This window comes from Ovis aries, chromosome 15 (assembly GCF_016772045.2).
Source record: "Ovis aries strain OAR_USU_Benz2616 breed Rambouillet chromosome 15, ARS-UI_Ramb_v3.0, whole genome shotgun sequence".
In the NCBI taxonomy this organism is placed as follows: domain Eukaryota; kingdom Metazoa; phylum Chordata; class Mammalia; order Artiodactyla; family Bovidae; genus Ovis; species Ovis aries.
In genome coordinates this window covers 79,797,152-79,825,042 of record NC_056068.1, presented here as the reverse complement: position 1 = coordinate 79,825,042, position 27,891 = coordinate 79,797,152, and the positions used below count along the sequence as shown (strand labels likewise).

At 49.8% G+C, this 27,891-nt stretch overlaps 1 protein-coding gene across 15 annotated transcripts in view; it reads right to left on the bottom strand.

The window, feature by feature from the left end:
• Positions 1 to 373: 373 nt before the first annotated feature.
• Positions 374 to 27,891, bottom strand: part of CTNND1 (catenin delta 1) — a 44,882-nt gene continuing 17,364 nt past the window's right edge. The window contains exons 2-21 of one of the 15 annotated variants that reach the window (XM_042233567.2): positions 23,730 to 23,846; positions 22,275 to 22,541; positions 20,270 to 20,341; positions 19,387 to 19,539; positions 18,448 to 18,983; positions 13,600 to 14,063; positions 12,554 to 12,737; positions 11,643 to 11,760; positions 11,058 to 11,211; positions 10,657 to 10,674; positions 10,146 to 10,214; positions 9,268 to 9,395; positions 9,015 to 9,165; positions 7,831 to 8,023; positions 7,370 to 7,484; positions 6,770 to 6,857; positions 4,158 to 4,220; positions 3,282 to 3,385; positions 2,754 to 2,840; positions 374 to 2,496 (exon numbers count right to left, since the gene is read on the bottom strand). In XM_042233567.2, the coding sequence (XP_042089501.1) occupies positions 2,485 to 2,496; positions 2,754 to 2,840; positions 3,282 to 3,385; positions 4,158 to 4,220; positions 6,770 to 6,857; positions 7,370 to 7,484; positions 7,831 to 8,023; positions 9,015 to 9,165; positions 9,268 to 9,395; positions 10,146 to 10,214; positions 10,657 to 10,674; positions 11,058 to 11,211; positions 11,643 to 11,760; positions 12,554 to 12,737; positions 13,600 to 14,063; positions 18,448 to 18,983; positions 19,387 to 19,539; positions 20,270 to 20,341; positions 22,275 to 22,469 (2,904 nt within the window). In that variant the 5' untranslated portion in view covers positions 22,470 to 22,541; positions 23,730 to 23,846 and the 3' untranslated portion in view covers positions 374 to 2,484. Of the gene's footprint in view, positions 2,497 to 2,753; positions 2,841 to 3,281; positions 3,386 to 4,157; positions 4,221 to 6,769; positions 6,858 to 7,369; positions 7,485 to 7,830; positions 8,024 to 9,014; positions 9,166 to 9,267; positions 9,396 to 10,145; positions 10,215 to 10,656; positions 10,675 to 11,057; positions 11,212 to 11,642; positions 11,761 to 12,553; positions 12,738 to 13,599; positions 14,064 to 18,447; positions 18,984 to 19,386; positions 19,540 to 20,269; positions 20,342 to 22,274; positions 22,542 to 23,729; positions 23,847 to 23,979; positions 24,110 to 27,891 lie in introns of all 15 variants that reach the window. The other 14 variants (XM_042233570.2, XM_042233569.2, XM_042233571.2 and 11 more) reach the window with 14 other exon arrangements.

Genomic DNA, 27,891 nt, shown 5'->3' with positions numbered 1-27,891 from the left:
CGCAAATATGTTCAAGAGGGTCATGTATTGCAGAGCTTTATTCAACGTTAATTTTGACAGATGTCGCAAAAGAATCCCAGTGACTAAGAAATTTATTCTTTATACTTCAGTTTCCTATCTGTAAGTTAAGCAATAAGCTTCCCATGCTCTACATTTAATTTTTAAGAATCTTCAGAGGAAAAGTGTTTCATATATAATTAAAAGAATGTTCCTTGTTAAGAGCTGGGATTGGGCTCAAAATAAGTCCATCCTGGTACAATCCCCTTCTGGGTGCTCTGGAGAGAAAAGAGACACTGCTATATAATGAAGTACTGAAGATGAAAAGGAGAAGAGACACAAGCTGAAAGTGAAGAAATGACGCAGACCCCCCACATACACACTTTAAAAACTTTATTTATATAAAAAACTCATTTGTTTTTAAAAGCATTAACAAGAGAGAAAGAAAACCAGAAAAGGTCAGGCGCAGAAGACACGCCCCTTAGTGTTCGGTGGGAAGGTGGGATTTTTGGTTCTCTGAAATCGAATGTTTAGTGTTTTTATAAATGAAAAGGAAAAAACAGTTAAAGGTCCCCAAAAGCCTATGGCTGTTCTATTACCCACACCCCACCGACAAGAAGAGCACCAGGAAAAGAGCAGAAGACGGCAAGAGAAACCAAGAGTGGAGCCAGGGCTGGACGGGGCGGTCTCCCCTGCACAGGACGCTTAATCAGAGAGAGGAAGAGGCTCCTTTTTGCCAGAAAAGGAGTGGGAAGTAATGTGAGGAGGCAAAGGGGTAAATAAGGAACTTTAATGCATAGGGGAAGGGGGGTGGTGGGTTGTGCACTTTTCTCCTACCCCAAGCCTCAATATATTAGGGGAGGGGGAGGGAGGAGAATAAAGATTTCCAGTTGCATTTGAACAGCGCTTTTAGATTGAGGGGAGGAGTAAAAAGTAAATAAGGGACAGGGTTAAAAAAAAAAAAAGAATCAACCACATAGCGGCTGATTCCTCTAGCCCAACCTGCAAATATGCACTAACAGGAGGAGGGACGGGGCGGGGTGGGGCGGCGCGGGAGGCGGGGATGGACACGCCTTCCCTGTCACCCCTTCAGAGATGACGGTGATCCTGGACAACCAACCTCACCCGGAGACTCATCAGAACAGGACTTTTGCAAAACCCCAACATATACAGTTGAGCAAAAACCTTCTATGGCTAAAGTTAGAGGCTGTTCCAATTCCCGGCGGAGAGACCGAGGATCTCTGGGTCCCGCCTCTTCTTTCTGCTATTTGGGGCCAACAGTAGGTCAGAAAGCAACAAAGTATAATTTGCAAAATCATGAGAAATGAGACTGCAGAGGCAAAGAAAGGCACATGGAAGGGAAGGAGGAGATGCACCCCAGGCCAAAGGCACAAAGACGAGGCAGAGCCAGGGGCGAACCCCACCTTTTCAGGGTAGAGGGGGCAGGAGTATGTACATCAAGTCCTTTAGCCAGCCAGCCAGTCCAGGGGGGAGGCGGGGGCAGGACGGGGCTGCAGGGGTGAGGACAGGAGAAAGCAGGGCAGGGGGAGCCAGCTGGGACGCTTCCTGCCAGTTTCGGACTAAACGGATCATGTACATTCCTACGAGCTCCTCCCAGAGGCGCTTCTCCTCCCCGAAGACATCTTTCTGCTCCTTTGCACCCAAAAAAAGTCTTCCTTGACATGTTCTCCTCTCTCTACAGCCTCTTGCAAACGGCCAGGCCAGTCAGCAGACATTACCACGAACTGGGGGAGGAGGGTTCGGGACAGCCTCAGCGGGGGCAGCCGCGGCAGCCGGGGTTGGCAGGAGGCTTGGGGAAGAGATGGGGGGTGCAGGTCCTTGGGTGGTCCTGCCCCGCAGAGGATCAGGGCAAGGCCTCTCACTCCCCACTCTAGGAAACCTTCACTTACTCAAGGGCCCTTGCCAAGTGGGATGTGCCAACGCTGCCGGCCTTCTTTGCTTCAAAAATAGTCATTAGGAATAAAAGAAGAGCTCACACTTTCCATTCTCAAAAAAAAAAAAAACAAAAAGTCCCTTCCCCACCAGGAAAAGAAAAATCTTGATTAAGAATCATCAGTTTATCAGACTGCTGGACACGGCATGTATAGCATGTAACTTCCGGTTCTTTCCAAGGTTTCCAGTGAAGGTTCCCACTCTCTCCCTCCCTCCACCAAGGCCAAGAGTTCCAGGGAGAGCTGGCAAAAAGAGCTAATCTGCAGCAGTTTCTCAAGATATGTCTATAACTGAGTCAGGCTTCTTGGGAGTGACTGGAGGGGTCTGGAGGGGGGAAGAGGGACAATTAAGCTTCACTGGAAGCAGTTGGGGAGTTGGTGGAAAGAAGGCAGCCACTTAGGGCCATCAAGGCAGGAGGCAGCCTGGCAGTTGGCACAACAGTCCAGCGAAGAAAGGGAAAATCATCAGTCCATCTCACCACCAAAAAATGAAAGCACATGTATTATAAGCCCGGATGCAGCGGAGAGAGCGGCGCTATATCTTCTGCTGTGGGGAAGAGAGAGAGACATGTCAGTACGGCTGGGCATAAGGAGAACCAAACGACAGCAGACAAATCTGGAGGGAAGAAGTGGCATAAATGGAAAATCAGATCACCAGCGGCCTCTTAAGAGGCGACAATCACAGAAGCAGCGCCCCTAAACCCCACGTGGCCGAGAGCGGTCGGATCAGCATGATTGGCAAACTGCTGGCACACAGAGGCCGCGTTCCTCGAGGACCATCCTGGGGGCGGCTAGAGGACATACCATGGGGGGGTAAGACATGGGGTCCCCCTCATCATCCAAAAACAACACATCCAACTCTTCCTCCAGTGATTCCTGCCCCTCGTCCTGCTGTGAACACATGCGATGTGTTAGTAGGAGAGTAAGGAAACAGGAGCCTCATGAATGAGTGCCAGACCCAGGGAAAAACCCCACATCTGTAAGCTCAAACAGAACGAGGCAACAGTAGTGAGGGAACAGCAAGATATTCCAGAAAAGGCAGGAACAGAAAGCGAGTACTGTGAGGATAGATCAGCTGGCGTGAGTCATATATGCAATACATTCACAACCTTGCTTCTCCCATCTCGACCATCACAGAATTAACGGCCCAAGAAATCTCAACATGAACCAAAAGTCCTACCTTTTCCCTAAAAACAAAACAAAACAAAACAAAAAAAACCTCAAGAAAAGGATGCCATCTTTCACTATACCCTTTTTTCCTAATTCACAGAACATGCAGGCTTTAAAACAGAACTGGCCTTAGAGGGACAACAGGACAGAGAGAGGATTTACCATCAGGGGCGCTCCCTTCAGTGGCTCCATTTCACCTAGATCTCCGGATCGATCCAGTGTTCTGCTGTGGTCCCCTCTTTCATTCAGTGTGGAATAGTTGTTATCTGGTTTACAAAAGAGAAAAGGGAAGCTGTACACAGAGGCGCGGCATCCCCTCCAGTGTAAACCGCGTACGAAGCAGACAAATGTGAGTCAGGCGCCGCTGCTGGACAGTGGACAGCACCGAACGCTCCAGAAGGGCATTACCGTCTGGCAGGCCCGGACATGAAAAACTTACATCTCACTGGGAGGGCAATGCATGCCACATGTAACAATAAAGCTAAACTGCAGAGATCTGCCTATGCAGAGCACTGGAGTTAGGAGAAGACAGAGGTGAGGTGAGCTGCAACAGCAAGGCAAGACCTAACGAAGTAGACGGGACTTCAGCCAAGCCTCTGGGGACGAAGACAGTTTAGAGAGCAGCTGGCAAGGGCATTCCAACAGGAGATATCACAAGACCAGAATAAAAAGAGTATGGAGTGAAGAGACAGGCTAGCAAGCAGACCAGGTGGGCTGCCACATGGCGAGCGGGATAGCACAAACGCGGCCGCAGGCTGTGAAAGGCAGTGAGCGCAGTTCAGGGACACAAATGACACTCTGTGGTAATGGCAGGGGCACAGGGTGGTTTCTTTTTAACCTTTGAACATGTGGAAATGTGGCGAAAGATAGACAGATCAGGTTTTACTAAATCTCTTTGAACCCCTCCAGTGAAATGTGCAGCCAGCACTCTTGAGGACGGCAAACAGCGAGGCTGCTGGAGAGAGGTACACGCTGGACAGTCCTCCTCGTCCCAGTGACCTGCTCCTCCATATGCTTAGGCACGAATTAATCACCTACCTAATGATTTCGTATTTGATCCCATACTGCTCATCTGAATTTCTTCCCGATCAGGTTTCTTATCTACAGGGAGTCAGAAAGTTATCCAGGTCAAAAAACAATTCTTTAAACTTTACACTCATCATAAAAATCGCTCTCAGTCTGTCTTTCCTTCCCCCTCCCTCTCATCAAGTTTTTACTGAGCGCCCCCACAAGTGCCAAGCTCTAGATAAAAAGAGATCCCTCTCCTACAGACTCTAATATAAGAAACCATTCACTGTAAGCCAGCGGGCTTCAAATTATTTGGTCTCAAAGCCCCTTTATGTTCTTAGAAATTACGAGGATCCAAAGAGCGTTCGTTGGTGTAGGTTACTTGTATTAACAGTTATGGCACTAAGAAATTTTAAATATTCATTTCATTTAAAAATAACAATAAACCTATTCCATGTTAACATAAATCATACTTTTAATTTTAAAAAAAAAGCATTGTTTTACATTTTTGCACATCTTTGGAGTTGGCTTAAGAGAAGGTAGCTAGATTCCCATATTTGCCTCTGTAATTCAATCTGTTGGGATGTTATTTTGGATGAACTGTATGAAGAAAATCCAGCCTCACACAGATAAGAAGTTGGAAAAGGGAGGAGAATTTTAACAGTCTTTTCAGATGACAGTGACTATTCTTTGATAGTATACTAATATTCAACAAGTAGTTTTCTTTAAGGTCAGCACAATGTAGAATCTGTATCCAAACCAACACTCTCTTCATCTTCTGTTAAATTAAAACCCATTGGCCTGTTTTGCATTTTGAATGGGTCGACTACCCCTGTATGATTTTGAAAATCACGCATTGGTCACCTGGAAAATATACTGGTTCACAGAGTTATGCAGGTCTTCTAAAGTTAACACATTTCATGATATAATATATCAAAAAAAAATCACACTCACTAAAATCATCAATGATTTCATCAAAAAATACATTAAATATTGGGATTTTACCAGGCTCACAGTGGCAGATACAAGTCTTCCAAAATTAAATTTTTCACTTGAAAATTCAGGCAGCAAGTAGTTGTCAGTTACTTTTTCCCAAACTGACAAGCTTTCTGCATTCATTTTCAAGAAAATGTCTGTCATTTTTAAGTAAAAATGGTGTTTCCAAAAAAAAAAAAGGTGGCTTAGTTCACCTAGTAACTCAAACAAACAGCAGTAAGTGCTTCCCCTCAAGATAACCATTAGGCTTTGGTGTGCTGCGGAGCCACATGAGTGCTCCCTACATCATCAACCCAGAATATTAAGGAATCCCCACAAGTAGAGCCAATAAAATTAGTAACTGTTACAGCTCCATCAAGTACATTCTTAAGTGAGACTGGCTTTTTTTCCCCCACTCTCCCCAGACTGGCTCTTATTGTAACAGCAAGTAAATGGCAAAAAGACTACAACAGCTGGTTTGGTCTTGGGTCACTGCCCTGGTTGGTGCTCAGCCCCCAGCAATAAAGCGAGCACCGCCGTGCTTCTATATCGTCAGCACAAATGTCACCAGATCTGATGGTCCTCAGACCCCATTTCAGGCAAAACCCCAGTGTCATTAAGACAATAAGGGTCATAAAAGACACACATGACAATCACTTCACAAAACAGAATATGTCATCTGTCTTCTGAAGAGAATGTGTCTGCTCACATGGCAGTATTTAAAAGACAGAATCCAGAATAACACAGTTGTCTCTGGACAACAGAAATAAGTAGTGTTTCTTGTTGTCCCTTTCCTGGTTTGGCTGTATTTTCTAATTTTTCAACAGTAAACATACACTACTTGGTGTTATATGAAAATTTAAAAGGGAAGGAAAATCCCTTTGCAATATTCAGATCTCCCTTAGACTGATGATAGGGTTACATCCTGAGAAACCTGTTGTTACGCTGAAAATGCATTTTACACACCTAACCCATCAAACAGAAGGTCACAGCTTAGCCCAGCCTACACGTGTTCACAACCCTTGCATCAGCCTACAGGTGGGCAGACCATGTGACACAGAGCCTACCCGACCATGAAGTGCGGGAATCTCATAACGGGACACATTGAAAGCTGCACTTAGAGCGAGAGGCGGAACAGCTGGCTGGGCACAGAGCCGTTCTCGGCGTGTCGGCTGCGCACTCTCGCACGGCGGACAGGGCTCTGCGATGGGCGTGGGCCACGCTGTCTCACCAGCCAGAGGAAGGTCAGAATTCAAGCTCAAATGTGGTTTCTACTCAACACACATCACTTCTGCACCACCACAGAGTCGAAAAATCACAGCTCAAACCATCGTTAAATCAGGAACTCTCTATATACACATGTCAAATCATTACGCTGCACGTCTTAAATTTATAACTTAAGCAGAGGAAGCAGAGCAGGCCTCACTATCCCGCCATTTGAGTCCACAGGCAGAGTCAGGCGCCACACCCAGGCTACCTGCCTGTCTTATCTTCTGATGCGCCCTTATTCTCTAAAGCTCCGTGCTATCATCCTGGGGTGAAGTATACCTCTCCTCCACCACAGGACAAGCTTGTTCAGAACTAAAGGCACATCTTCCTTAGCTAGACAGCAGGCCCACTAGAGAACAGCAGGGGTGGAGCAGAGACAGAGGTGCGCGGCTCTGTACCTGATCTCTGGTTCCGGTCAATGAGGGGCAGCGTGCTGTCGTCATAGGCGTGGCTGCTCTGGCTCCGAGAAGCACTGTTCAGATTCACCTGGAGGCAAACGGAAACTGCAGTCACAGAGTAAGTACCGATTTCACCCATGCCCTGCTCCTTCAAGGGCTCAGGCTTTTAGGGCCTTATTCGCAAACACAATTCTTACCAAAAGGTGACTCACGAGGGTCAAAGAAACACCTATATAGTGAAACAAACAGGATGTGATGGCTTTGATTTGCATTTCTGAACCAATTACAAAGGTACCAAACACTCACACTATCAAAAGGAGACACAGCCTCAGAAACCGGCAGACTCCTTCAAAGGGCTGGGACAGACTTGGAGAAGAGGCCAAAGGGCCACCAGCCAACACTGCCACCAGCACTCACACTGCGCCACGACACAGTGCAAGACCAGGACTATTTCAGGCACCATAAATGATTTCTGTACACACAGAGCTGTGAGTCAAAAGGAGACTCGGCGTGACAGTGAAACAGAAGCAGCAAAGAAAGAAGCCTCACCTGAAACCGAGGGGAGAAAGGTGAAGGCCTCAGTCCCAAGAGTCACTCTACCTGAAAGTCTGACTTCTTCCACCCTTCTTTTTCCAGGGGCTTCCGCAGTTCCTTATATCCCCAGATCGTCTGTAATACAAGCGCGGCTGCTCGAACTTCTTTTTCTGAGCGGTTCCTTTTAGGGAAATAAAACCAGATGGAATGTGGATGTAAGACCAGGAAAGAAGCTGAGAACCGGTCCTCTCTAATACAATGTAACATAAGAATATAAGTCCCCAAATAGGTAAGAGTAGGTATTCACCAAGTCCAGTATTTTAACTCAAACAATAACAAAAAAATGTCTGATGGAAGAGTCTTATCCATTTATGGATCAACATTAAGACAGAAAAGAGAGCAATATCTCCTTCATTCTTCACATGTAGAAAAGGGAAAACAACCCGCAAAATCAGGGTAGAGCCCCTCCCCAGAGCCCTCTCCCGCGCTCCCATGTTCCAGCTGTGACGGCTCAGTGTTACTCTCACCCTGATTTGTTGATCAAAACCAGCTTCTCAATACCCTGGGTCTCCCGGAGCTTTTTGGCAGCCTCCAAGTTCTCAGCGATAACTTCATTGATGGTGTTCAGAACAGAGACCACGGTGTCCTCAGAGAAATTCTGGGAAGAGCTCTGCTGCCCTCCTGGCAGATTCTTGACCAAGTGAGGAATGGCATGTTTACCTGCAGCAGAAAGACGGGGGCGTGTAGACAGGGAGAGCCTGTGGAGCCCGGCGCTCAGGGCACTGATTATATTGAGTACAGGGACCACCCATGAGAGTCCGCTTCATGCTCCTGGATGACTGCGACTTCAGAAGGGCAAAGGGCCGGGAACAGCCACGGACGCATCGTCCTTCCTATTTGTCTACTTGTGCTCCCCGTCAGCCGCGTTAAAACCACCTGGAAACTTTATGTCAAATATGCTACACAGTCCAGTCAGATCTCTCAGTGAAAATGGCATGCTGAATACTACAGTGGTTTAATACAACAGTCACTGTAAATTTGAAAAAAAAAAAAAAAAGTGGGCTCTGCTTTATTAACTCTGGAGAAATTACTTAACGGACCGACCCTCAGTTTTCTTGTTCTATTTTAAAAAAGAAAAATTATGTTTGTAAAACGGTGACATTTAAATAAGAACATACAGATATACTTAACAATCCCTAGTAACAAAGTACATGCTCAACAAATAAGATTTGATTTTTCAACTTTTGAAGAGTCATCACCTCTTCTCTTTCCAAGAACCATTAGAATATAACTCTAATGCCCCAGAGTAACAAACTATGCAGGACTAGGATTCTTCCTCAGCTGTTTCAACAAGTAAATTCAGTGCCTGCTGAGCACAGGGGCGGCAGCGGGCGCGGGGGCCGCGGCTGATCAGCTCAGCGCCTGCTGAGAGCACAGGGGCGGCAGCGGGCGCGGGGGCCGCGGCTGATCAGCTCAGTGCCTGCTGAGAGCACAGGGGCGGCAGCGGGCGCGGGGGCCGCGGCTGATCAGCTCAGCGCCTGCTGAGAGCACAGGGGCGGCAGCGGGCGCGGGGGCCGCGGCTGATCAGCTCAGCGCCTGCTGAGCACAGGGGCGGCAGCGGGCGCGGGGGCCGCGGCTGATCAGCTCAGCGCCTGCTGAGCACAGGGGCGGCAGCGGGCGCGGGGGCCGCGGCTGCCCGCGCGCTCCTTACCAATCAGCTCCTTGTTGCGCGCGTCCACAGCCAGGTTCCTCAGGGCTCCGGATGCCGCTTTCACAACCCGCTCGTGCTCATTGGTCAGGAGGTCAGCAATGGCGGAAAGAGCTTTCTCTTGACGCAGAGCTGAGCGGATATATCGACCATACTACAAGCAGCACGTGGAAAGAAGCAGAACAGATTACAAACGACAGCAAACGAGTAAGCTAAGACCCTCCATCCCCAAACGCGTCCTGTACGAGGGTCTCACCGTCCAGCGCCCAGCACACAGGTTCTGGATGGCCCCGGCTGACGCTTCTAGGATGGCGGGATTCTTGCTCTCTTTGAGGAGTGAGATGTATATCCGAACCACCTCCGGCTGAAATAACAGCTCATAGCCTGCACAAGAAAGGGCGAGAAAGCAGAGGGTGCTTAGCGGTGCCTACAAAGCAGGCCCTGGCGGACTACAGTCCAGCGTCAGGACTGACTCTGGGTTGATGGGTTCATGCTCCTATGCAAGCAGGCTCTCTAAACACCCCCACCGCCCGACCCAAGCGCAAACTCAGATTTCACTACGTGCCTTCTCAAGAATAATTCGTCCATGGCAAAAGCAGGACACTACCAGCTCCTATGCAGTCCCCTCTCTCCTTCCTAGTCTCTGGTAGCCACAGTTTACTCTGGTCTTGCCCAGCACTCAAGGGATGCATTTACTCATCGACAGCACTGACGAGTTAAAGATTCCTCATCTCAAATGAATTATTTCTAACTTAAGTGAGTCATCCTGCTCACCTTAACTATGATTAAGTCAGAGGGTCTCTCATAGATTTAACAACATCTAAATTTTAATATCCATGGAGTGCTGTGAATTTTGGACTCACCGTATCGATGAACATAAAAAGTTCCTGGATTAGACTACCATCAAGCCCTTGCCCTCAAGTAATCTGAATAACTGCCATAACAAGAAGTCCTCTGAAAGTCACTGTTATAATATTTAAAATTTCCAAATACTTTAATCATTGCTTCAGATTCCTTAAGTCAGGGGGACAGAACAGTGAGCACACTGTATGGCCTAGTGGTAGGCTGCCACACACTCATCTGTGAACGATGTTTATGAGAACCATGGAGCCTGGGAAGAAGAAGATAACTTACCTCGAGCGGGACTAGTTCTTTTAGGGAAATCCACTGTATCATTTGTTGGGTCCTCTGTGGGTTTTTTCCCTTTGGAAATTTAAAAAAGAAAGTGGGGGGAGAAGGGATAAAAAGTTTAAGAAAGGAAGAGTCCACTCAGTATATTCTTGATTCTTCAGTCAGAATGTTTCCATCAGAGATGCATCGAGAGGGGCATAAGACAAAACAACAAAAAAGAAAGCAAGACCGGATCCCCAGCTTGTTCCGGAAGCAAGAGCAGAACTCGAGCGCAGCTGGGTGAGCTAAGGATGGCCGCTGCCGCTACGTCCTCAGTCCCGGGGACAGGGGCTGCTGCCCAGGAACAGCGCACCCGAGCCGCTCTCAGCGGAGCGTGACCGGGCTCAGCGGCCTTCCTCCAGTGCATTTTCCTACATGCATCCACAGGGAAGGGTTAGGCAAGGAAACGCCAGGGACGCTAAGACCCAAACATGCAAATTAGAGGCAGGTAAGCAGCTTAGAAGATTCCACTCACCTCTGGAGAACCACTCATCTTCCAGTGCGTCACCCAAGATGGAAAGGAGAGGAGAGAAATGAAGGAAGAAAAACGCAGGAGAGAGATGTCAACAGGATCACGGGAAAACAAGCAGGGAAGCACAGAGGAAAAGACAAACACAGGAAACAAAGGAGGAGGGGGAGAAGGCCCCAGATCAGCTGGGCTCTCAGCCTTCACTGCCCAGCTGCTGACGCTGACACCACCAGCACCAGCACCAGCACCACCCCCACCACCAGCGTGAAGCACACGGCACAGGGGACATCCCCGACCAGGCAGACTCCAGCACTCCTCAGCAAGCGTTCCTTCCACACGTACAGCCAGAAACACCTTCCTCTCCCCGTCCGGCACTAACGAGCGGAGAAGTGGGAAGCAAGCCTCACCTTTGCCTTTTTTGGCCCCAAAGCAGCTGGCAGCGTGCGGCCCGGTATTGTTGGCGACACTGGGAGGCGCCTCCTGGTAGCGCTCTGCTTGCGGGATCTCCCGGTGAACTTGATAGGACAGGTTCCGAAGGAGGCAGACACAGTTCTCCACAAGCTTGGGACCACAAAGTAAAAGGTCCAGTGAGAGGGCAGGACGACAGGCGGCCTTCTGGCACGTGCAGGTTCCCATGATTCAGGTATTAAACCAGTGATCCTCAAAAGCATCGCCTAGTTCATTATCTCTCATAATGCCTCTTAAATGCCCCCAAGCTTTTCAGAATTCTTTCAGCCTCAGGCTAATAAAAGTTTCTGCTACCATTTGGTGTGCAGCATAAAACTCAACGTCACGCTGACTTTTTCCTAATTAGAAAAAAATGGAAGTATGGCTAAACAGCTTTAAAATATGTAGGCAGAGGAAATTCCAAAGGAACAGTTTTCCTCTAAGATGAACACCCACTTTAAGGAGGGGCTGGTACAGGTATCTAACGTTATTTGAAAGCCTGCGATGATAGGTCTGTCTTACGGGCACCTGACTCATGAACCTACCTTGCTATCCGAGTCTTTCTGTCCAATCTCAGCCTGGACAATGAAAATGAGAGCATCCACCAACCCATCACACTCCCGAAGTTTCCGGCGCGCTTCACTCCTCTCCGAGCTGACATTCCTGGGGGAGAAAGGGGAAACTTCGAGACACCTGAACTCCAGAAAGCCTCTCTTACTACCCCTAGTCTGTGCAAGCCTCCTTAATGCCTTTCCACCGTCACAAATGAAGAGTGCCTGTTCAGGGCGGCACTAGAGCTGACAGGAAGCTGAAGTTCCTACTCTCAGGACACATAACCAGGCCAGGGATGGGGCGCACAGACAGAGCAGACCAACAGCAACAATGCCAGGCAGACACTGCTCACGGGGAAGCGCAAACGAAGACTGGGGACAGAGCACACAGGCGCATCTTCCAGAGACAGAAAGAGCATGCTGCACATTTACAGGACACAAGACCAAGAGCTCAGGAGAACGTGCACGGAGTCAAAACACCCGAGTCTGGCCTCAAAACAGAAACAAGCAGATCTGCCCTCCGGACGGGGAAGGACTCTTCCCCACTCTGTCCTTCCAGTATGCTGTACCCATTCGCTGCATTTATCGCAGTCTGACTTCAAATACAAGTAATTAAAGGCAGAGACACACACAAGCCCAGGACTAGACAACGGCCTTATACCGCTGGTTTTGAACAAATTATATTAACAAAGTCTAAGAGGCACAGAAGTGAGGAAGATGTGTGGGAACCGCCAGTGAACCATACAGTATGCCAGGGGGTGGCGACAGGCAGAGACACAGGACGGGGCCATGGACACAACACAAACAGGAAGGGAGGCTGAACGGCAGACTACGGGATTTAAAGTGCTTTGAAAGCAATTTTAGCCTTTAGAAACTCAGGCTTTTTGCGCTCCCAGCCCTGTTACCTGAGGCAGCCAGCTGTGTTGGTGAGCACGGACTCCCACTCGATGTGGCGCGGCTTACAGTCTTCGCTAGGTTCCCGCTCCCAGCCGGAATGCGGAATGATCACTTCATCCGTCAAGGCGTGCAGCGCGTGGTCCACGATCTCCATTTTTATGGAGTCATGAGATGAGAGATTCCACAGGGTTCCTGGCAGAGACCACTCATCAGACAGTTCTCCAGCACCAAGACAGTATGTCTGAAGAATGCCAAAGAGAAGCCCCTTTCCCAGCATTTCTCAGTCTTCCCCACGACCAAATGCCTTGTAACGATGTTCAAGCTTTAGCTTGTCACTCACGACGACACGTTTCACATTATGGCTCAGTACAAACATACACATCATGAAGTGGCGTTTCTAACACGATAATTACTATAAGCGATACTTTCGGGGCCTCTGTACCCATTTGTTCATCTGACCATCCCTGACATTCTGGGCCAGATAATTTTCGTTGTGGAGAGCTATCCCGCCCATCATTAAATGAGTAAATGTCAGGCCTTCAGTCATTAGATACCAAAAGCCCTCCCTCCCAACTCCCAACCTCCCCAAGTTATGACAACCGAATACCTGCACACTGCAGATGTCCCCTGGAGGCAAGACCACCCCCGACTGAGAGCTAAGGGTCTCTGCCATCTCCTTTCCTTTCTGCTGACTATGACCCACACACGCTAGCGGAACACGCCCCGGTCCCCTCAGACCGACTACTGGGCAGTGAGACAGGCCCGCTGCCACCAGCTCCTGTGAGTTTAAAACAGGAGCCAGGGGTCTGGAATTTTAAGGGACGTCGTCTGCGTTTAACACGTTGGCAAACAATGCTTTAAAATCAGACTCCCCTGGCGGCTCAGACAAGGAAGACTCTGCCTGCAGTACAGAAGACCCAAGTTAAATCCCTGGAGTTCAAGCTCAAGCTCACCTGGAGAAACGAATGGCAACCCACTCTGGCGTTTAAACTCTGGAAAACCTTGCACGATCTCTGACCCTAACCTAGAGGCTCCCCCCAGGCCTGGGACTCACCAGTAATCACTTCAGTGAGGTCCATGTCACGAGCTTTTCGGAGCAACCGCACGAGAGCAGGGACACCGTCACAGTTTTTTATGGCGATCTTGTTATCCTGGTCACGCCCAAAAGAGATGTTCTTGAGAGCGCCACAGGCTCCGAGGTGCACTTCCTTTTTGGGGTGGTCTAGCAGTCCCACCAGCACTGGGATGCCCTTGAGCTTCCGGACGTCGGTCTTCACCTTGTCGTTGCGGTAGCAGAGGTGTTGCAGGTACGCAGCCGCGTTGGACTTGACGGCATCCAGGCGGAAGCCCAGCATGGCGATCACCTCGGGCAGCTCTGGCTGTCTCCAGTTGGGGGGCGGGGGCCCGCCCTTGCGCAGGCTGTCCAAGCTCGCCAGACTCCCTCGTTCGTGCTGGGCCAGAGGCGCCCAGTAGTACTGGTCTGATGGCACCTCCTCACCAATCATGTCTTCATAGCTCCTGCGGTGTTGGAAGGACCAAGAGAGAAAAAAGAATACATCAAGCTGTCATGCATGGTTCTTTGGAGAGCTCCCATTACCCTTCATCTTCAAGGAAGGAAGAACCCCAGCTCTAGCATACTAGATCTCATCTCTCCTTTGCATAAAGAATATACTGATCGATTCTTCTTAATGAGATAAGAGAGTAGTTTTAAAGGCATCTGCGATGAGATTAAAGGTTTCGTTTTTTCTGTGACGTTTACTAGCTTGGAGGAGCAGCAAACATCTGGACAGCTGATCACAAAAAAAGAACCGAATCCTGACTGCTCGGTGCTGGAATGGCACCTGATCCCTAGTAAGTTCTCCAGAGAGAGACTGAAGTAAACCTTCAGACAGCAGAGTCAATCAAACCAGTGAACTTGGCAGCAGAGAAACCAGGGAGCGACGTTTGACACCAGCTCTCGTGAGGCATTTACACACAGGAAGCAGCTGACGGGATAAGACTCTCAAACACACTTCACCTGTAAGCCTCTCCTCACCCGATTTTGGAAATTATTTTTTAAAGAGAGAGAGAGAGAGTGAGATTCTTACGGAGTCTCTCTTTTTTTGAGAGTAACAGCAGTACAGGACTAGAGAAGGAAATGGCAACCCACGTCAGTGTTCTTGCCTGGAGAATCCCAGGGACGGTGGAGCCTGGAAGGCTGCAGCCCACGGGGTCACTGAGGGTTGGACACGACTGAGCGACTTCACTTTCACTTTTCACTTTCATGCATTGGAGAAGGAGATGGCAACCCACTTCAGTGTTCTTGCCTGGAGAATCCCAGGGATGGCGGAGCCTGGTGGGCCACCATCTGTGGGGTCGCACAGAGTCAGACACGACTGAAGCGACTTAGCAGCAGCAGAGAACACCGTGCTACCTCACGTAGGACTTAGCTTTGGTACTGACGAGCTAGCTTATAAGCTTGAACATGAGTTTGCACAGTTCATCCCAAGGCCATCTCTGCTACCCAACAAATGGGTTTGAGACAGGATTTCTCGTCTCCAGTTTCTAAAGGCAACACTTCCAGTTCTGTCAAAATGCCCTCTGCTGGCCACCGCCACACTTGGGGAACCCAAGCACCGAGAAGAGAGCCAGAGCCAGAGCCGCGGCAGGTGACAAGAATCTAACCGAGACAGGCCTCCTGCTCGTGCTGCCGACCACCACTAGAGGGTGAGGCTGCCACTGTCACTTATCCTAACAGCCAGGAAGGAAGAGAACAGGACCTGCGAGCCCATCTCACTCAGTGGCTCCCGCAGGAGAGGGGAGCATCCATTGTGTGGAACACTCCAAAGAAGCCTCTCGTTTACTCCACAAAACCACTGCCGCTGTCAGCAAACCCTCGAGGTTAGCCTGAGCAGAGGGCCTGCCTCAGGGCTGCCAACATTACGCTCAAACACAATTCAAATGGACAAAGCAGTCAAGTCAAAAAAAAAAAATTCACTATTGTTTAATATCACTGAAACAAAATACACAGGTTATATAGCTAAGTGTTAAGAGTAGGCTGCTGCTGCTAAGTCGCTTCAGTCGTGTCTGACTCTGTGCGACCCCATAGACGGCAGCCCACCAGGCTCCCCCGTCCCTGGGATTCTCCAGGCAAGAACACTGGAGTGGGTTGCCATTTCCTTCTCCATAGCATGAAAGTGAAAAGTGAAGTGAAGTTGCTCAGTCGTGTCCAACCCTCAGCGACTCCGTGGACGGCAGCCTTCCAGGCTCCTCCATCCATGGGATTTTCCAGGCAAGAGCACTGGAGTGGGTGCCACTGCCTTCTCCAAGAGTAGGCTACTAAACAGTAGGTCAAGTAAGATTCCACTTCAGGAGGGAAAAATAAGGTCAGAGTGTGTTTACACGTGTAAGGAAAAGAACACAAAAGAAAAGCAAAAGAATTTAAGGGAAGTTCTTTATCAATGGCTGGTTTCGTGGTGAAGATGTTTTTACTTTTATTATTATTTTAATATAAAGCAATTGTAAAACAATCACCATAATGATTTTGGTCACTTTTACAAGTGGGTCACGACATTCTTTCCTTTGTCTTACAAATAACAAAGCTGTGCCCAGAGGATTAGATGACTTGCCTCCGGCTACACAGCTTCTGGCAGAGGCACAGCCAGAACCCAGGCCTCAGGGTCAGTGCTCCTCACTCATCTTTCTGCCTGCCGGTTTTCACTTGACCTTGGAGTGCTCTCCGAGGCCGAGAACAGGAAGCAGCAAATGTTCTTGGCTAGTCGAGCAGGTTTCTAAGTCCAGTACCACCGTGGAATAAACCCAAGAACCAAGCCCAAACCCTCCTTCTTTATGTCAACTGCTCCAACCAGGGACAAGAGAATGACCTGGCCGCCAGCACTCACTCAACCCACTCAGTCCACTAATGAGGAAGTCGGGAAAAGCACGCCTGTCACCAGGAGAAGGCGCCGCCACCCGAGGCCGCCTCCTCTGGTGATGGCTGTACCTGGTGTGCCCCCAACCCCACCCCAGGATAAAACATGAGTCACGTGGGGGCTGGATACCTGAAAGGTGAGTGACTCAGGCCTCTGGCCCGGGCCCAGCCCCATCTGCTGTTAACCACAGCTGCCTAATATGAGTAAAATGAGCACCCAGGCATCTGCTCTAGAAAGTCATGACCTCACACAGGAGTTCAGCAACAGCTGGGAGGACATTCTTACCATCAAGACATCCGTAAATCTTCTCCTATGTTTCTTTGCTCAGAAAACACTGTCTCTGATTTAGTCTAAAACAAGGTTGGCAGCCCATGGGCCACATCAGCCCCAAAACTAAGAACAGTTTTCATATTTTTTGAGGGTTTTGCTCAGTCACTAAGTCATGATCGACTCTTGTTGACCCCATGGACTGCAGCATGCCAGCCTCCCCTGTCCTCCACTATTTCCCAGAGTTTGCTCAAATTCATGCCCATTGAGTCGGCCATGCTATCTAACCATATAATTTCATATTTGTAAAAGGTTGTATAATGAACAATGACACACAACAAAAACAATATATTATTTGTAAAGCCTAAGTTAGTTCCATGGTCCTTTATAGAAAAGGGTTAGGGCTTCCCTGATAGCTCAAATGGTAAAGATTCTGCCTACAATGCAGAAGACCTGGGGTTCAATCCCTAGGTCAGGAAGATCCCCTGGAGAAGCAAATGGCAACCCACTGCAGTATCCTTGCCTGGAGAATCCCCATGGACAGAGGAGCCTGGCGGGCTACAGTCCATGGGATCGCAAAGAGTCGGACACAACTGAGCAACTAACTTTCCCTTTTTCAGAAAAGGTCTGGCAGCTTCCACTCTAAAGCGTTTTCTTGGTGTAAACCGTCTACCCGTCCACACATCAGTTACGGCCTTTTGCACGTCAGCAGTACAGTCAGAACTAGTGAGCCTTTCAGGGTGTCAGTAAAGTACCACCCTCTAAGGAAGCCAGTCCATCTCACGTCACAAATCCAACATAAGAGGAAAGAAGCCAAGCACAGGATTAGGGTTTTTGTGAGATCAAGGTTTTTAACTTGAGATTCAAGCCACCGGCAGGGAGGGTTCTTACATATACCTTTAGGCGGTTCGGACCGTAAAGAATCTGCCTACAGGGCAGGAGACCTGTTTCGAGCCCTGAGTTGGGAAGATTCCGCTGGAGAAGGAAATGGCAACCCACTCCAGCATTCTCACCTGGAGAATTCCATGGACAGAAGAGCCTGGCGGGCTGCAGTCCACGGAGTCGGCAGACACGACTGAGCACTAACACTTTCACTTTCAACTGGCTAGTCGGCTCCTGAAAGCCTAAAATCCTTAACCTTGTTCTTAACACCAAACAAGTGGAAGAAATTCACAAGAACAAGTATGCTATAGCTTCAGATATCAGGTTCCAAATGGGGCGTCAAATCTTAGGCAGAAAATAAATAAACTCTTGACACAGAACCAAAGGCCTCTCCTCAGGACACAGACCAATTAACTGTCACAGGTTGTTTTCTATAATTAGAATACATGGTATTTATAATGAAAAAAGGAGACCAAAAAAACCAGGTGAGGATTTAGCAAGATCAGAAGAGGGACGATGAGGCCGGTCTCCTACAGACGCGGGCGGGGGAGGGGCCCGATGCCGCCCCCGCGGGGAGGAGCCGCCCCCGCGGGGAGGAGCCGCCCCCGCGGGGAGGAGCCGCCCCCGCGGGGAGGAGCCGCCCCCGCGGGGAGGAGCCGCCCCCGCGGGGAGGAGCCGCCCCCGCGGGGAGGAGCCGCCCCCGCGGGGAGGAGCCGCCCCCGCGGGGAGGAGCCGCCCCCGCGGGGAGGAGCCGCCCCCGCGGGGAGGAGCCGCCCCCGCGGGGAGGAGGAGCCGCCCGCCCACCGCCCGCCAGGCGCCTCGCCGCCCTCCTCCCTGCCCACCTGAGGCGCCGCCGCGGGTCAGAGGGCGTCCCTGTCCGCCGGCCCGTGCCGTAATCAGACATCATGCCGTAATCCACGTCATCATAGCCCATGCTTCGCTGGTCGTCCTCCAGCCCGTAGGGCTCCGGATGAAAGCGGTGCAGATCCACGCTGCTCCCGCCCACCCGGACCTGGGGCTGCGGCCCGTAGACGTCCTGCCGGCTGGGCGCCCGGTAGCCTTCCATGCTGGGCCTGTACCGCTCCTCGATGCGGGTCACCCGCGACAGGCTGCCGTAGTTGTCGCCGCTCCCGGGATACCCGTCCTCATAGTGGCGGCTGTATCCGTCAGGCGGGTAGTGGAAGTTCCTGGGGAGGGTGGCCGTGCCTGCTTGCCCCACGTAGGGACCAGGGCCCCCGTTGCCGTTCTTGCGGAAGTCACGGCCCAGAGTCTGGATGTAGCTGTTCGACACCGATGAGGCGTCTACAGGCAGCCCGTCGGGCCCCATAGGGACTGGCTGCACCGTCCGAGTCGTCACAGTCTTCACCACTTTCTTGACCTTTGAGTAAGGAAAGAAAAAAGGAACATTAATGACACGAACAAATTAAGCTTAGACTCCAGACCCCTCTAAGAAATAACCCTCTGCTCCCAGCTTGCTTTCCCTGGAAATGCCGAGCAATCGCACCGTCTCCCCTTCGGTCTTCCGGGAAGTCTGCAGGGAACAAACCCGCACTGGCAGTCACAGTGCCTCAAGGAAAGCTGCCGAGACTCTTCCTCATTCCATCAGGTTTTCTCATATCTCTTCTAGCTTCCCCGTCCAGCCAGGGCGCCCTTTCTCTACACCTTCACTACAGATCACGGGCCCTTCCGCCAGCCTAGTGAACTGCCCAGCCCTTCCCCTCAATAAAGGCCACAGGAGGACGTCCACCGTCACCCCAGACCTTACGCAAGTCTCAGCTTACTGTGGTCTCTGTGCGCCGAGTGGTTCCATCGTCTGAGGTCTCCACAGAGACCACAGACATGGCGCCCTCGGGGTCCTCTTCCGTGTAGCTCTCCACAATCTGCCCCGGCTCCTGCATCCTGGGGATAGTGCTGTATAGAAGGTGGCTGTGATCCTACACGGAAGAGAGAAAAAGGAAAGAGCCACTCCTAAGCCATATACACTAACGATCCCTCCCAACAAGCAGCACAGTCTCCCTGAGGACAACGCATCTTCTGAATTTTTAGGAGTGACTGTTCCCACTTTCCCAACTTGTACAAAAGGGCAGAAGACATAAGTTCCCAGTCCCATTCACTTAACAAACAGGGACTGAGTTAACTATAGCTACATCAACAACGCCCTAGTGGCAGAGACAGCAGATATACCGCCCCAGTTCTAGTCATCTAAGTGAACATGAACTGTGTAAAAAACAGCTATATCTGTATCTGAGTAAGCCTTCAAATAAAACAAAGTTTACCCAATAAGAACCTTTAAGATGAACCAGAAAACCTCAGTAAGAGCTATCTTCTGAATGGCTCAGTGTTATTTTTCAGATATGCCTAAGGCTCAAGAGCAGCTAGATTTTAGGGAGGGATTTCTGCAAAGTAGAACCATGCCCACTCTAGAAAAGGGATGCAGTAATTGAGGGATCAAACACTAAATCAATGGCCAGCGTAATTAAGCCCAGAATAAAACCATAGATATACTTTGAAGCTCCCCTTTTTTCCATTTTCTTCCACTAAATGGAACTAATTAATGACAGTTTACAACGTGCCAGGTAATTTAGAAGACACCAATATGCTCTCAAGCTAGGAAAGTAAAAAAGATATGAGCAAACAACCCAGACCTTGAACCAAAAGAGGTACCTGGGGTCCGTTGAGGTTTAGATCTGAAAATTTCTGTCGCTCAAGGTCAGCATCGCCCACAAAGCGGCCGTTCTGAAACAGAGCCCACAGGAAGACAGTTCGATTCGCGGCCTTCTTCTGCTCTATCAAACACAAATGACCTTTTTCCAAACAGGAAAAGGGCTTTCAAGAAGGCATGTGTGGCCTAGAGTCAGTACAGATAAAAGAACCACATCACGCCTTAGACTCAGCACCTCAGACCCGCAACTGGGCCTGGAGCTCGGGCGGCCCGTCCCTGAAGCCTGAGACTGCGAGGGCTCTGAGGGCAGAGGTGCTCGCATGCTTTGGTCAGCTCTGTTCAGCGCCTCCCTAGCGCCCTCAACAGTGCCTGCACATCCGAGGCACTCAAAACTCTTCTGAATAAGGTAAGTTCCCCATGAAATCTGTTTGGAAAGCCATAAGAACATAGGAAAGTTGGAAAAGCTAGGGTGTGGGGTTTCCAAAAGCCTTTAGTGTTTCATGCATCTTCACACTCTATAACCTTGGGAAACTCCCACACCAGGCAGCTTTATAAAGAAAGAAGCAAGAGATAAGAGTTCCTCTTTCCAAGCAGGAAGAAAATAAGCATCTCAACCCCCTTTAAGCAAACAAATGTCTCAATATCTTCATCACCAATTATAAGATCCACAGAACACATTCAAAAATGTCGTTAAGTTGCTCCATCTGAAGCAGCAGGGTTAGGGTTAGGGTTAGGAATAATCTCATGGCCTTATACTATGTAAAACACATTTGACCACTCCCCTTCAGAAAGCATGCACTGAGATTCGGCCACCTTGAGAGACTCTTCCCTACCCTACTCCCATTACGTAGGACGTGTAATGCTGTAGGCAAAGGAAGTTAAACATTATTTTCAGGAAGAAGGAAGGGTGTGGTTTCACTGCTGAGCAGAAGTTAAAAATAAAAGAGAGAGACTCCATGTAGTAAATCCTGGAATTCCCCACCACCTCCAAGGCTGAGCGGTCCTGCTCTCCTTTGCAATATCTACCCCTCCAACCCTAAGCCTCTATTCTTGTTCCTGTAAAAAGCCTAGAAGCACTGCAAACACACAGCTTCCAAATTCCTGATCGTCCCCAATGGAGATTATATCCTCTCACTCAACAAGCTCCTTAGCCTGAGGGACCTGCTCCATTTCAAACATTAATAAGCAATCATGAGCATGAGCATTGCTCTCGATTCCCATCAGGATCTCTTAAGACGAAGTCTATCAGGCAGTGCCTACCACACACACACACACACACACACACACGAGCACATACACGCACACACGCACACACACAGACAAAACCTCAGACAGATTACATCACAGCAAAGTCAGACTACAGAAACCATAGGAAACACAAGATACTTCTCGTTTGGAACACCAACTCACTTCAGAGTCACAGCCGAGTCAGCCAACCCAGAGACCACTGGCTCCTGCGGTCATCTGGCTTAAATAGCAGCATGATGCTCCCTCTCCAGCTCTAACCAAAAGAATTAACAATGACCCCCTTCTCCAAAAAATGACTTGCGCAGCCAACAAAAAGAGTGTGGAGCCGGAATACCCAATTTACCGACACTGCCACGCCTCTGAGCAAACTGTTCTCTGAGGGAGAATGAGGGTGCAAGATGCCCAACTTCCCCAACCACGAAGCAGGCATTTAATATCCTGAATTTTTGATATGGAGGAAGGGGGAAACCAGGAAAAAAAAAAGTAACTTGAGTACAGCTTCAAATTATATGATCTGCCACTACCAGAATGGCATCCCGACCCAGAAACCCCACTGCAGCCGACAGGAAGTCAGATGGATGCTTCGAGAGAGACGTCTACGCAACTCGGCAGAGCGGCAATGTCCTCTGTCTTAACCAGTCCCAAGCGCCCTGCGAAGGCGATCACGAGGCAGGGGCACGGGACGCCCGCCGTGTGGAGAGCAGCCTCCCCGAGGGGTCCGTGTCCGCGGGCAGGCCTGGCCGACGGACGGAGGGTTACCTGGTGCCGCCGGGTGAGCGTGCCGTTGGCCAGGAGCGGGCTGGCGTCCTGCGGGGAGACGCGGACGCGCTCCAGCTGCGCCGAGACGTGGCGCCGCTCCTCCTCCAGCGCCCGGGTCAGCTTCTCAAACTGCGCCTCCTGCTCCTTCACGGAGGCCAGGATGCTGGCGGGCGACTCCACCTCCGAGTCGTCCATGGAGGTGAGGGCAGGGCAAGAGAAGGTGGCCCACTGAGGGAGGGGGGGAGGGAGGAGGCCCCTCACTGCACACTACCGGGGAGGCGAGAGAGGGGAGAGAAGGGCACAGGTCAGAGAGGACAGGCGCACGGTTCACCCCAGAGCCAGAGATGCCCCTCGCGGTCTGCCTGCAGAGAGCCGCCACCAAGCCTGGGCCCGCCACCGGCGCCTGCAGCAGCAGGGTCCTCTGCCCACTACCCTCTGTAACAGCGCGCCCGGAACAGCCGTTGAAAGCAAAGGTGCAACCAGACCCATGCCCTGCACTGTCAGTAAGAGAGGATGGGGCTCAGGACGGCTCATACACGAGATTAAAGTCAGCTCTATTTCTCAGTGAAGCTGTACCTCCGCACCACAGACAAGCATTCAGGGTCCTGCGGGGCTAGCCGCCTCTCGAGACAGAGGGGCAGGGCAGACCTTAGTTCCCGCCCCCCAGGTCCCAACACTGAAACTGCAGCGGTGGTGACAAAACACACTGAACGAGCATGCTAAGGTAAACTACCAACAAGAAATGGAAGAAGCAGAAACAAAAAATGTTCCCACCACCAAAGGCAGGAAATAAAACTAAGGCCCCCAAACTGAATAATACATATATAAAGGGGCTTTCCTACTTTTCAAAACTGTACTGCAATATTGAAGGCAGAATGTGTGCCTTGGCTAACGGACAAGAAAGCAGCAGAATAAAAAAGACTGCGCAGAAAGGAACCATTTTCAGTGACCTCCACATCTCGCTGTGGAGTAGGAAAAGGAGCCATCATATGAACCTATAATGAAGTCATCCCTTCTAGCAGTTCATAGGCTAACCTTTAGTTGATGGCTGGGACTTCCTACACCCCTGCCATCCTGAAGAAAGCTCTAAATAGGCTCCACTTTTGCCTCTTTACTTATTCCAACTAAAGGTAAACATCCAAGCACCTATAGGGGATTTGTGTGTAACTACCACCATACGCTGTTCCGAACTGAAGGGCGCCCCACACCCTGTGCCGTCAACTACCGAGCTGGCTAGCGAGTGGAGGGGCACCGCAGTTGCACTGTTGGGTCCAGTCACGCTTCTCTCTCTTACGAGTTGGCAGTGGGAGACTTTCTGGGGAGTCCCAGATGCACCATGTTGAAAGGTGGGTTTCAGAATAAACCCTCTCCTCTATTTCCCACCCGCTCATCAACCCCTCCAGAAAAAAGCACTTAACAATTTTTTATTGTTAATAAACATATTTGTATACACACCTGTTAAGAGAAGGTCGAAACTGATTGGTTTAACAGAAAACAGCCCAGGCTAGATCCAAAGTATCATGGGAGAAGCATCCCAGCCACCACAGCAAGGAGGAAACAGGAAGGAGAGAGCTGTAGGGACACGTGGAGGAAAAACAGGAGTGAGAGGGGAATAAAATATATCTGATGTATTAAAAAAAAAAAAGGAGCAAGGGCAGATATGGGGGAAGAAACATCTGGGAACGGGGGTAATTTAAAACCTGACCTGGAGTTGCTTAATGACAGGCCCCCTTTGGACTTTGCTGTCTTCAAATACGCGGACCCTGAATGTAGCTTTCAATAAAACCTGGATTCTGCGGTCATGTCAGTTTCTCTACCGCTACTTCTGCAGAGCACTAGGAGCATATGGATAGAAAATTCATTGACCCCCTGTTCCCAGCAACCAAATTGGGAAAACTGCTTTAGGAACGCCCTTCCGCCTCCTCCCCACCCCTGAGGCAGAAACGTCAAGAGCCCAGTCCCAGCATGCCCACAAAGACGTTGGGAAACCAGTGCAATAGTCGTGCTGGGGAAGGCATGTGGGGACTAGTCAGGCTCAGCCTTTTGCTTCAGTTCCCTTTCCCACGCTCCCCAGGCCCCGGCCGAGCACGGACGCGCAGGCCTGTCTGCTCCAGCGCACACGCAGCATTCAGCAAGCACAAGTGTCCAGAGGGACTAACAGACAGGCGCCCAACAAACACCCTGGGCTTCCCGGTGGCTCAGCTGGTAAAGAGTCTGCCTGCAGTGCGGGAGACCTGGGTTCCATCCCTGGCTTGGGAAGATGCCCTGGAGAAGGGAAGGGCCACCCACTCCAGTACTCTGGACTGGAGAAGTCCATGGACTGCATATCCATGGGGTCGCGAAGGGTCGGACAGGCGGAGGAACTTTCACTTTTCAAACTCCTTAATTAATTCTCCATCCCCCAGACTCCTCCCAGTGGGTCCAGGCCCTAAGTCCAGGAATGAGGTCCTTCAGCCTGCGCTCTGGGCTCCCACAGCCACTCACCAACCCCTGTTCTTCCTCTAAGTTCAAAGGCCGCTGTCGCTTTCTCAATCCCCCACATAGCAACAGGCCACTCAAAAGTCTTATTTTTAAAAAATATTCCTCCCTTTCATTTTTATTACTGAATTTTAAGCACTTGTGCTTACCCACTATATTAGTGACCTACGAACCTTCCATACTAAGAGGACTCTGAGCTCAAAAGCTTCTCCCAGGTCAGTCTGAACTGTAGTTACTACTCGGGCAGTCTCCACCCTGTAATTTTCTTTGCTAATAAAAGACCAAACTACCACTACTATCGAGCATACAGTGACAACATTCCCTGTTGCAAAGAGAAACTGTCAGTCTGCCATAAAATCACCACCTTTTGACCCCATGACTTTAGGAAGGGTAAGGAGGCTCTACCCAGGGCTCCAGCTTGGGAAGCAGGATCTGGAGACATTAGCTTCTCCCATCTCCATGGTTTTTAAAGCGGACCACCCAGCCCTAATTTGGAGAAAGTGGAAGCATGAAGAAAGAGAAGATCAGATTCCTAGGACTAAAAGCATGGGGGAGGCTTATCTGCCCGGAACAGGGCAGAAGCAGAGCTTTGCAGGACAGAACTGGACTCAGAAGACACACCCCGTCCCAGCTCCGCCACTAGCCAACGACGGCAGCAAGGCCTGCCACGTTCTTGTCTCTAAGGTGCCAACACCGCCAGCCCAGCCTAGCCCAGAGCCACAGCGAGGAGCAGCCAAGACAACGTACATTATATAAATGTGGGGTATTAAGTTGTTTCAAGATTTAGTTTTTATCTCCCAACTACATTACTTAATGATAATGCCTCGGCCTAAAACTGCTTTGTGAACTAGTAGATGAAATTAACTGGGTCAAGGGCATAGCTGGGTTCTAGGGAGTGCATGAGCTGGTTTCCCTGCTCCAGCACTATTTACTAGGAGGTCCTCCCTAGACCCGTGTTTCTGGGACGCAGGGGGCTTCTCTCCAGCGCCTGGCAGCCATCAGAGAATCACACGTCTGCTATGACCGACTCTCGATGCCCTGCTTGAGGCTTTAGCAGTTTATTAGCGAGGAGAAAGGGAAGGTGAAAGAGCTAGCAGTCACTGAGTGCTTTCGATTTATTATCCTGGCAATCCTTCCAAGGGCTCTAAGCAAGCTTTACTGCAAATGAGAAAACGAGCTACAGGTGAAGAAATTACCCAAGGTCTCAGTTAATAGCAAATTTTGAACTTAAGTCGAATATAAAATGATAGTCCAACACCTCTCTCCTACAACTCTTAAAAGGTTTATTCCCAAATATCAAAGGAAAAGGGGAAAAGAAAAAGTTTCTATTTATCTTTAGGTTAACAGGTTACCCATAATGTCTCCATATAAGAAATAAGTGGGATTAAAAAAAATAAATAAATGGAAAGAAAGCATATGTGGGGGAAGAGAATGAAGCAGTTAGGGTAAGCTATACAGGACATCACCTCACAACTCTGAGACTTGAGTCTCATGCCAAACATACACAGCATAAGAAACAAATTATCCTAGAGACCAGAATCTGCAAACCATTAACTAATTTTGGCAGCTAAGAGTCAGGAAAGCCTCAAGACTACAGGCCAACACCTTTACCGGTTTGCTACTTTTATTTTCAATGGATTACACTTGTCCTCCCTAAAAACAGATCATCGGGAATTCCCTGGCGGCCCAGTGACAAGGCCTTGGGGCTTTCACTGTCACAGTCCCAGGTTCAATCCTTGGTCAGGGAACTAAGATCCTGCAAGCCATGCAGTAAAACCACCACCCGCCCCCCCTCCCCCGCGAAGAAAAGCTCACTGAGGAATTCCCAAGGTAGGGGAGGGAAGCAAAGTGAACAGGTACAACTTGCAATTCACCTATCACTAGATTTTCTGAGAATACCTTTCTTTATTCTTAACAAGCCAAGACCTATAGTCCCTGAATTTATAGGGTTCCTATATTCAAGCACGGGCAATGGTAAATAATATCCAATCTCTTCTATAAGAATTCTAAACCAAAAAAAACAAAGTTGAATTAAATTAGATACCCAGAAAGACCACACAGTTCAACAATGTCAACCAGGTATCAGGGCAAAAAGCCACTTGCCCACAGCACAGTCCCCACGATGATGCTCTGCTGTGAACAGGCTGCAGAAACAGTGTGGAATGAGCATTCTTAGAGGTTAAGAATATCAGCTTCGGAATCACACTGGCTGTGTTCAAATCTCAGCTTTGTCACTTCTTAGCTATATGACTTTGGGCAAATCTCCCTAATCCTCAGGTTTCTTTTCTGTAAAATGGAGAAACAGGGAGAAACAAGACACACAGGACAGCTGTGAGGATGAAATGAGGCGCTCCGTGGCAAGCACTCAGCAAACGCCCCACCGCACGGAAAGCTACTGCTACCACACCGCTGCAAGGAGGCCCCGCCAGTCCCCCCAAAGGAGACCAGTCCTGAGGATTCGCTGCAAGGACTGACGCTGAAGCGGAAACTCCAGTACTTTGGCCACCTGACGGGAAGAGCTGACTCATCTGAAAAGACCCTGATGCTGGGAGGGATTGAGGGCAGGAGAAGAAGGGGATAACGGAGGATGAGATGGCTGGATGGCATCACCGACTCGACGGACATGAGTTTGAGTGAACTCCGGGAGTTGGTGATGGACAGGGAGGCCTGGCGTGCTGCAGTCCATGGGGTCACAAAGAGTCGGACACGACTGAGCGACTAATACTACTACCAACAGCTAACATAAAGGACTAAGGTTTGGGAGGTGTTGGTTTGGAGATGTTGGTTCCAGAGGTGTTGCTGGGGCATTTGAAGAAACCACTCATCCCCGAAGGCGGCCCTTCGCCAATAACTGTAGTTCCGTAAACTACAGGCTATGGGAATTCTTCACACTCTTAAGGGTTGTGAAGTCGCTCAGTTGTGTCCGACTCTTCGTGACCCCATGGACTGTAGCCCACCAGGCTCCTCCATCCATGGAATTTTCTAGGCAAGAGTACTGGAGTGGGTTGCCATTTCCTTCTCCAGAGGTCAAAGGACCTGGAGTTCAAGACCTGGCTTTGCCAGAAACAGACCGTGAGACCTTGGAGAAGTTATAAATAACCCCATGTAAGTTTTACTTTTTGTTAACTTTTCAGAGTTT